The sequence below is a fragment of the Geospiza fortis genome, unplaced genomic scaffold, assembly GCF_000277835.1.
Source record: "Geospiza fortis unplaced genomic scaffold, GeoFor_1.0 scaffold236, whole genome shotgun sequence".
Lineage (NCBI taxonomy): Eukaryota > Metazoa > Chordata > Aves > Passeriformes > Thraupidae > Geospiza > Geospiza fortis.
The window spans coordinates 90,129-100,345 of record NW_005054568.1 but is presented as its reverse complement, the minus strand read 5'-3'; the positions used below and the strand labels follow the sequence as shown (position 1 = coordinate 100,345).

Sequence of the window (10,217 nt, the reverse complement as noted above, 5' to 3'; positions counted from 1 at the left end):
CCACTTGTCTTTTGAACATAGTCAGCCTGGGAAGACTCCAGTATTTTGTAGTAACTCTGCTTTTATAGCGACACAAAGAAGTCTTTCACACTGGGCAGCCTCTCTGCTTACAACTAAAAATTCTATTTTAAGGAGATCTATACAGCTCCTGAAAATGAAGCCCTAAGGTTAATACCTGCACAACATGCTGGTTCATCAGAGACTAAATCATGGGAAGCACTAATAAAATTACCACCAATCTCAACTTCCATCAGTAGGACTGATGGCACTCAACACAGAGGGTCATCTTTTGGAGGATTCTCCTACTTTTCTGAGAGGATTTGTGTTGAAGGAGGGGGGACTCTGTCCCTGTGCCCCTGGCTCAGGTGAGAGCCCACCTGCAGAGCTGCCCCAGTCCTGGGGCCAACAGCAGGAGCACGTGGAGCTGCTGCAGAGAGCCCAGAGGAGGCCCCGGAGCTGCTGCAGGGCTGGAGCCCCTCTGCTCTGGAGCCAGGCTGGCAGAGCTGGGAATGCTCCCCTGGAGAAGGGAAGGCTCCAGGCAGAGCTCAGAGCCCCTGGCAGGGCCTGCAGGGGCTCCAGGAGAGCTGGAGAGGGACTGGGGACAAGGCCTGCAGGGACAGGACACAGGGAATGGCTCCCACTGGGAAAGGGGAGATTGGGCTGGCATCTTGGCAAGGAATTCCTGGCTGGGAGGGTGGGCAGGGGCTGGGCTGGAATTCCCAGAGCAGCTGGGGCTGTCCCTGGATCCCTGGAGGTATCCAAGACCAGGTTGGACATTGGGACTGGGAGCACCTGGGATAGCAGAAAGTATCCCTGCCATGGCAGGGTTTGGAATGGGTTGAGTTTTAAGGTCCCTTCCACTAGGGGACATCAAGTTGAGTGTGTGGTTGACACACCTGAGGGACAGGATTTGTTCCAGAGGAACCTGGACGAGCTCAAGAAGAGGGCCCATGGGAAGCTCATGAGATTTAACAAGGAAGAGAGGGCCTAAATCACTCAAGTATAAAAGAAAGTCAATGACACCAAAAAAAGGCAGAGATAGAGATGAACAGACAGTCCTACACTCTCCACTTGCTCAACAGGGCTTGCCAGACTGACAAAATAAATGTGACAAAAGAAAATTGGTGCTGCAGGAGTTTGGAAGAACAATGTCACATTTGTTAAGTTTCTGCCTACTCAGCCAGATTTGTCCACTCCCTGGCTGAAGTGGAATATCAGATTAATCCAGAGAGGAAGTGGGGTTATTTCTGTGTATACAACTGAGTGGGAAGGAGGGGGGGGGCTGGAAATTAGTCACTCATTACCTTTCTCACCAGTACAGACTCACAAACAGATGTTGCAGAAACACAAGCTATTTTAACACCCAATAAGAGATGCAGTGACTCAAATTTACATATGTTAACCCAAAAGACAGTCAGGAGCCTTTAGAATCAACATTAAGAAAAACACAGAATTAAGGAAAATGTATTCCATCTCACAGCTCCAGGCTGTGAAGTGTGGCTATAGCTTTTTAATAAAACTCACCTTTTGGCAGCAACAAATGACAGAAGATTTCAACTTAAGAAATGAACATTTCAAGCAGTTACAGAGCCAGAAGAAAATAGGGTTATAATAGAAATTCTTTTACAGTCTTAACTGTAGAATGGATTATCACTCGCTTGACTGCAGTAACTGCACTAATATGCACAGGCTGTATGGCTAGCATGAAAAAACCATCAAATATTTTTCTTTTCAGCTTGAATCAAACAATAGATTAAAATGGATTTTTTGGCTTGTTCGCAGCCTTGATTATATTGATTATATCATTCTCTATTCGTAAGAGGACATAAAAACAAGAGATCCAAGAGCACAGCGTCTATCCTGAATTCAGGTAGATATAAACCACTGTACCCTCATCAAATACCCATCCTCTTGTTCACTACAAACAAAACTGACAGGGCAGTAAACAGGAAAAAGACAGAAGAAGAACAACTTACCACATGCGGGAATCCACTTCATATTTGTACAAATCATCTGCCAGCCTGTACTTGTTGGCACTGAAGGCCTTGTAACCCCCATGGATATAGATTGATCTTGTATTTGGATCATAAACACTGCTGTGACCATATCCTCCTTGCACCAGAGCTCCGCTCGTCTGCAAGATGCTCCAGGTATTTGTCACTGAAAAATGAGTGACAAAACACGGCTCATTTCTGTCCATTAATAACTCACCAACAACATGGTGAAATAAATTGGGATTCCCCTGACTCAGATCTAGACACTGTCTCTATCACTTCACATCCAAAAATATTCCCCTTCAAAGTCTGTTGTCAAGAAGCATTGCCAGGTATTTTTAATTGGAGCAGAAATAGCTCTTCCACAGTCATTTTTTACATTTTGCAGACAAGATAAGTAAATGAGAAATAAAAAGTAGACAAATAATAGATTGCATTTCAATGACATGAAAATGCCAGCACTGTGACTTGATTTGGAATGGGACTCAAGAGCACTTTTACTTTTTATATATATATAAATGTATATATATAAAGCCAGACAGCACTGAAGCAAAGTCTGACTGTGAAGAACACTGCAGTTAAAAACTAATATGTGATTCATGATCCTGTATCTCACTCACTAAAATAACATTGGTCTGAAGCACTTTAGACATAATGGCAACTGAAATAAAAATACCACATTACACACCAAATCTCTGTAGTAAGTGCTGAATGAAACCCTATACAAGCTTCCGAACTGCAGGCCAGAGCAGACACACCAAAGGCAAAGGAAGTGAACAGTCTGCAAGATCACACATGGCAGAAACACATCACTGCCCCACAGGCCCTGGTTCTCTCTGGATTTCTCCGAAAGGAAGAAATCTTGCTCACATGGACTCCAGAGAACCAGGCTCCAGCAGATCCTCTGGATCAGCATGACTGGAGGACAAGGACAGCAGGTCCAAAGTGCAGACAAGGCCACTATTCCTGAGAACAACCAGCACGCTCCTGTTGTGAACTTCCTGTGCCTAACTACAATCCCAGCATGGTCTGTGGAGCCAGGAATGTGCCTCCATTTCTGAGCTAGGTACAAGTTCAGTTTGCCTGGAAAGCTTCCTGTGCTTCTCCAGCGGCTATACTAGAACTCTCTGGATCCTAAAATCAGAGCCTGGACTATTCCAGGATATGGGGGTCAGATCCTATCAGGGATATGGGAATCCAGAAATCCAGCACCTGTTTCCCATAGCATCTGCTGCTGGGGACATGGGTGTCAGGTTAAGCAGGTATTTGGTCTGAATTGTTACAGCCAATATTATATTTGCAGAATTAAAAAACAATTTCAGAAGTGTTTGTTTTGCCAGAGGGAGAGAGAAAAACTAATCTAAATTGTTCCAGAGTTGCCCTGCTTTACCTCTCAATTACAGCTTTATATCTTTGGGACCTAACACTGTGTATAAAGGTGGAGGCATGTGGCTGCCTGCTCATTGGATTATACAAATCTGTTAGGTTCGACTTCTTGTACATACAAACAGGAGGAGGAGAACACATTTGCCTGTGTTTTGCTATCTGAACAGGAGTCATTTAAATAACATCCAAACCAGCTGTTCAACTGGCAGGGCCCGGCAGGAGGGCTGCCCTCCCTCCCTTTCCCCCTCACTCACACAGGTTGTACTCCTGGACAGGAGGGCTGCCCTCCCTCCCTCCCTCCCTTTTCACACAGGTTGTGCTCCTGGACAGGAGGGCTGCCCTCCCTCCCTCCCTTTCCCCCTCACTCACACAGGTTGTACTCCTGGACAGGAGGGCTGCCCTCCCTCCCTCCCTTTCCCCCTCACTCACACAGGTTGTACTCCTGGACAGGAGGGCTGCCCTCCCTCCCTCCTCACTTACACAGGTTGTACTCCTGGACGTTGCTGATGTAGCCGTAGAGGGGGCAGTGCCCGAAGAGCACCAGCATGACGGTGCTGTTGTCCCGCAGGGTCACCACGTGTGCCGAGTGCCCCACCACGGCGTACTGCTCCTTGGCCCGGGGTGCCAGCATGGCCCAGCTCTGCCGCGGGATGTGGAACACCCACAGCTGGCTGCTCACGTTCCCCGTGGCATCCAGCTTGCCACCGTACATGTAGATGTTATCCTGAAAGACAGCACAGAGGGCAAGGAGTGCAGCATTTAGGAAACTGCTGTTTGGGAAGCAGTGAAGCTACTGGTCTGAAGTTACTTAATAAAGTCCCCTGGAAAGGGACTGGGGACAAGGCGTGGAGGGACAGGAGCCAGGGATTGGCTTCCCACTGCCAGAGGGCAGGGCTGGAAGGGATATTGAGAGTTAGGAATTGTTCCCTGGCAGGGTGGGCAGGCCCTGGCACAGGGTGCCCAGAGCAGCTGTGGCTGCCCCTGGATCCCTGGCAGTGCACAAGGCCAGGCTGGACTTTGGGGCTTGGAGCAGCCTGGGACAGTGGGAGGTCTCTGCCTGCAGCAGGGGACTGGGACTAGATGATCTTTAAGCTCCCTTCCAACCCAAATCATTTTGTGATTCCATGATGAATTTCCATGCTTTGCGGTTCTTCAAGTGTTCTGTTTGTGAATGACAGTGTGGAGTTTTTTGAGTATTTACAATTAAGTTTTGCCCTGGCCTGCACTGTTTGAGCTGAACTAACATTCCAAAACTCAAAGGTCAATAAAGGATCAGCTCATTTCCTTTCCACAGACTTTGCTACCCTGCTCTCACATGGTCTGCACTTACAGCAAGGCACACAAGTGAGAAAGGAGGTAAAAACTGTCAAATCCACTTGCTGTGTCAGATGTTGGAAGATTTGATTCACAAATTTACTTGCAGAGCAAGTAACAAAAATCCCTAATACCCCAGCTCTGCTTTGTTGTCTTGGACAACAGAGCTCATAAAAATATTCATGTGATCTACATAAAAGGCAGCTGGGGAACTCCAGCAAACTCAGCCTCAGGCATTCTTTTCAGCACAGACAGCAAGAAGGAAATAATGGACTCACTGGTCTCAAAAAGTCATCTTCAAAATCTCTGGAAAAAGGGCAAAGAAGGAGCACACAGGCAGAGACAATGCAGACTTCCTAGGACAGCTGCCCAAGGATTCCCTGGAGCACAAGGGTACAGCATGGGCTAAGCATGGACAAGCCTCTGAATGAGGGACACTTCTCCGAAAGCAAGGCTGATCTGGGATAAGGAGTGGGAAGCAGGAGAGAAGAGGGGAAATCAGCTGGGAAGTGAGTCTGGAGCACTGAACTTACCTTGTGCAATGCTAACGAATGACCATATCTCATCTCTACTGAGTTCACAGAGCTGTTCAGTGGAAGCCACTCTTCAGAAATGAGATCATATCTGTATAATTAAAACTGAGTTACTTTCCATGGAATAGGTATTAAAGCTGAGAATATGATTGTTTGTCCTTCCTAAGATTTGGGGGAAATTATTTACCAATATAGTATGTTAGATATAATTATTTACAGAAATAAATCCTGCCACGATTTCAGCAGACACAAAGCTCATACAAACTACTTATGGGTTAAAAAGAAAAACAGTTGAGCCTGCTCTGTTACTCAACATCCACAGGCTGATCTCCTTTGCCCTGTTTTCTTCTCCATACAAACCCAAGAGCTAGTGCATTGCCCATTAAGCTGTGACAACCTACATCATCTCTCCCTCAAAAAAGTAGGAAAACTTCACACTAAACTTAGATAATTTCCAACTACTTGATTAAAAAAACTCTGCCAGTGCTTAAAAAGCACTTTTTAATTATGTCTTTGCTATTCATGCTTAAAATAACATAAACCCTCTGCCCTGAAAATGGCTTGTGGCTTTTCATTTAAAATAAGGCACTATATTTGCCAAGCTTAGGGCCTTGTGAGATAAAATCATCTCTGAGAAAGCATTCAACAAAGCCATAGGGTATCCTATTAAAAAACAAGGTGTGACTTTGGAGGAGTAAATTGTGGGTAGCAACTGTTCTACATTTAAATGTGTGTTTTCAGCTCCTCTTCCCCTATAAGAACTATTACCTCAGGATGTAAGCGCAGAATACACAGCTCTCACTTGGGTCCATCAGAGTAAGGTATATGAGTATCTCTGGAAAAAAATCCAGCTTTTGCCTAGATCTGCCCTAATACAATACAAAAGCTGGGGCTTTTTAAATGGAGTATTTCCATGAAGTACATTATTATTACTTTATATTTTAGTTACTGTTATACCTCCTCAAACAATTGCATAAATGCCCTCATCCTAATGCCACTCCCTGTTTGGTGTCCCATCCACTGTGGATAACCATCCAGAGTAATCAGTAGGTGTTAATTAAGGAGTCAAAAACTCAAGTCACACAGACACAACATAGAGAAGGGCTAAAAAACACCGAAGCAAAATGACCCTCTTTGAATATGAGGCCAGATATAATTTAGGAGCTGGCCCAGAAATATACAGAGATTAGTTAAATGCTGTCAGACACAGATGAATCAAAAGCTTACCAAACATCAGGAACCTTATGCTTTTCTTTTCCAAAATTAGCACCCCTTAGCAAGATTTTCCCCCATCTCAAACATGAGCCTGAGTTTTTATTATGGCTGTTTTCCCTTGGAGATGAAGCACAGACCAAAGCAAAGCACGTCAGGTGGCATTTCCTAAAAATAACTCTCAAATCTAACTTCCTATCTTTAGTTTTTATTATCTGGGTTTATACTCACGCTAAAACCTTCTGAGAGTCAGAATGATTGAAGACATAGCCTCCAACAATCCACATTTTATTGTCATGGATGACGGCTTTGTGAGATGCTCTGGCAAGTTTTGGAAGAGTGTATTCTTCCCGTTCCCAAAATGACTGGTTTGCAGGAAGAGGAATTGAACAGCCAGGACCTGAAGGAAAGAAAAGAAGGTTTAAAAATTGTTTTTTTCCAAAGTCTGTATTTCAGCTGGAGGTCAAACCCCTGCTGCTAGTGCTGTAGCTGGCTGCATTTAACATGGGACTAATTCTTACATGTCAGTAGGTCTTTGCAAAGGAAACGTGTGCTCAAGCCAGAGTTAGTAACAATCACTGCCAAGCTGGATGTGGCTGATCAGCACAGCTGGACATGAGAACGAGGCATTTCACATGCTCAAACAGGTCAGCTATGGCAACCAGGCTCAAATTTGCTTCAGGGGCACAGGAATGAGACTTGAAGGGATGCCTGTACACCACAGGTTAGTCCCTCCTTGGATGGTGACAACGTTGCTTTTAAAAGCAGTTGTAAAAAACCACAGAATCACAGACTGGGATGGATTGGAAAGATCCCCTTCCACCCCCCTGCCATGGCAGGGACACCTTCCAGAGGGTGCCCCAAGTCCCAGTGTCCAGCCTGGCCTTGGACACTGCCAGGGATCCAGGGGTAGCCACAGCTGCTCTGGGCACCCTGTGACAGGATGTCATCACACTCATTGTAAAAATCTTCTTCCTTATATCTAATCTAAACCAGCCTAGTTTCAATTTAAAGTCATTCCCCTTTGTCCTGGCATTCCAGGTTCTTGTCCAACATCCTTCTCCAGCTCTCATGGAGGCTGTCTGGGCACTGGAAGTGGCTCTGAAGTCTCCCTGGAGCCTTCTCTTCTCCACACCCCCAGCTCTCCCAAAGTGTCTCCAGAGCTGAGAGGTTCCAGCCCTTGGAGCTTCTCTGTGTCCTCCTCTCCAGCATATCCATCCATCCATCCACATAAAGTGTGATCTTTTAAATTTAAAAAGCAGATACTCTGTTCCTAGTCCAAATGTTAATACTTGTCATGCAGAACATTCCCACGTACTCCCAGTTAAACTGCCAGCTCCATCCATAGAAAATGCATCCCCAGAGTTCTGTGTGCCCCCCAGGAGACCCACCTTGCCAGCCAGCAGAGCACACGCAGGCTCTGGAGCCGTTGAGGCTGCAGTGGCCCCGCTCAGGAGCGCCGCAGTTCCCCGGGCAGTAGGGAATGTCACAGGCCTCTCCCTTCCAGCGCTCGGCACACTCACACTGCGGGGCCATGCTGCTGCTGTTGAGCCTGCACTCCCCTTGGCCAGAGCAGTTATTGGGACACATATTGAAACTGGGGAAAAGCACAAAGCAGCTCATCAGGAAGGAAAGAGATTCCCAAGAATTATTAACAGAGGCAAGAGTGATGCTGAACAAAGTGAACACAAATCATTACAAACCAAGAGAGAGTCATCTGCTACCTGGTGTGATGCACCTGTAGAGATTTGCACTCTATTCCTAAAAACTGCTTCATTTCACAAGTTAAACTCCCAGCTCCTCTGAGAAAATGATCAATATGATTTTTAGCCATTTGTAAGGCAAACAACTTGCCTTAAAACACCCAACAGTAAGTGAGGACTTTAATCAGAGTGTAAGGCTGCTGTGGTGTCTGTGCAATTTATACTCAAACTGCTCACAATTAGGTGCTATTCTGGGATCTGCTTACCAAGAGAATAACTGGAGATGAAACCCAAGCCAAAGACGTGCCTGGTTTGAATAATTTCTGATTTTATAATATCTGCAACATGGCTGAGGCAAAACCAGATACAACCTTGGTAAAGGTCCAAATTTTGAGATCATAATAATTTCCAGACTCCAGTTTTTGCTGGTGTATCAACCAGAATAAGTCACAGATGGGAATTAGTACCCATATTCTCACTGTCACAGGCTCCAAGACAATTTCACAAGTGCTGAAAGAACTACTACCTACACTCAGTGATAACTATGAAGACTGTTATGTACCATTCAATCTACTTGCTGGAAAAATGTTACGAGCAAACCTAAGAACCAGAACACAAAACAGCACTTAAAAATTGTCTGAAATTATGAAGAAAGTAACAAATTAAAAGAATATTGTTCTTGGAGACAGTATTTTATTGCAATGGTGCAAATCTAATTGCTGGCAGTAGATGGAGTCCTGGTTTATGCAATCAGTCAGACTTGGAAAACACTGCCTCTTCAGCTCCTCTGATCCCAGCAACTTTGCATACACTCCTCACCTTCTTCTGGAGCGTTCAAGGGGTGCTGAATGCCCCCTATTTTTAAAAAAAATCACTATTATGTGGGTTATTAAGCACATATTTGTGTTCTTACTAAGGATGAAAGCACTGAGACTTGATATTAAAAAACTAAGCTTCTCATTTTAAGAGAAAGTCAATTTTTACAAGAAGTCAGTTATGATTGAAGTTTTTCCAGCTGCTTTTTCTGAAAGAGGTGAGACTTTCTGCAGGTTATTCCCAAATTAAATCTCCCAGTGTGGCACAAACATAACTTGCATTTGTAGGAGCAAAAAAATCCAAAGCTCATGATCCCTGCAGAAGCAAAACCTTCCACCTCTGTGAGTATGTCCACACATTTACCTCAAGACAAAACCTTTCTAAAAGCAGTTGATGAATTAGGGAACATACCAGAATTACTTTTAAAAAGCTCATCAGTGAGGACTAAATACATGTCAGTGAACAGAAAGCACCCATCTGTTTAGAATCTGAATGAATACAAAACCAGTCCAGAATAAAAAGAAGCCAGATGAAGGGATTCAATCCAGGGACTGAATAAGAAAGCAAATCCAGAGGATGAGGACCCTCAAGAGCACGTACAGCCCAGTGTCTCAAGAGAAATGTATGGCTGATGGAAAAGTGTGTTTGTGCTAGAGTATCTCTGCAGAGCACTCAGAAGCACAGACATGCACAAAACACAACAATTCCTGTTGATTAGATAGAATCAAACTGATCTAATAACATAAAATAAACAGTAAGATGCCTTTTGGAGCAAACATTCGTCCACACTTACAACTGACAAGTTGTAACATTGAGCACATGCCACTTATTGGCTATTGCGAGGGTATAATAAAGATAAAAATCTAACTTGAGGTGTCTGCTCATAATTACACTCTTCAATGGCAACTGCTTATTTCAAGACAAAAGTAAGAAAAGGGGAAAACTCCTTTTGCTCAACCTGCAGCATCACTGTGGAGTGGTGTCACTTACTTATAGGTGATGTTAAACCCTGTGAGATTATAGGCAGCATCACTGAAGAAATGTAGAAGAGCATATCCAGAAGTAGCTACAACTTCAGGTACTGTTTCATTGCTGTCTTTCTCAGGAACAATAAGACCACTGGAAAAGTAAAAGAACAATATTAGAAGTGAAATAAAAGGCAGCAAAGCAACTAGAGTAAATGCACCAGCACTATCCATAAAATAACTGAATTTCAATAAAATAATTGAAACTCAAAGTATTTCCATTATTTGAAGTAT

The 10,217-nt window shown here is 44.3% G+C and overlaps 1 protein-coding gene across 1 annotated transcript in view; it reads right to left on the bottom strand.

The window, feature by feature from the left end:
• Nucleotides 1-10,217, bottom strand: part of ATRN (attractin) — a gene marked incomplete at its 5' end in the record, with an annotated part of 117,776 nt that overhangs the window by 96,278 nt on the left and 11,281 nt on the right. Inside the window, 6 exons of the mRNA XM_031064196.1 lie at nucleotides 1,977-2,160; nucleotides 3,861-4,104; nucleotides 5,228-5,318; nucleotides 6,671-6,839; nucleotides 7,831-8,036; nucleotides 9,949-10,077. Coding sequence (XP_030920056.1) covers nucleotides 1,977-2,160; nucleotides 3,861-4,104; nucleotides 5,228-5,318; nucleotides 6,671-6,839; nucleotides 7,831-8,036; nucleotides 9,949-10,077 — 1,023 coding nt within the window. The remainder of the gene's footprint in view (nucleotides 1-1,976; nucleotides 2,161-3,860; nucleotides 4,105-5,227; nucleotides 5,319-6,670; nucleotides 6,840-7,830; nucleotides 8,037-9,948; nucleotides 10,078-10,217) is intronic.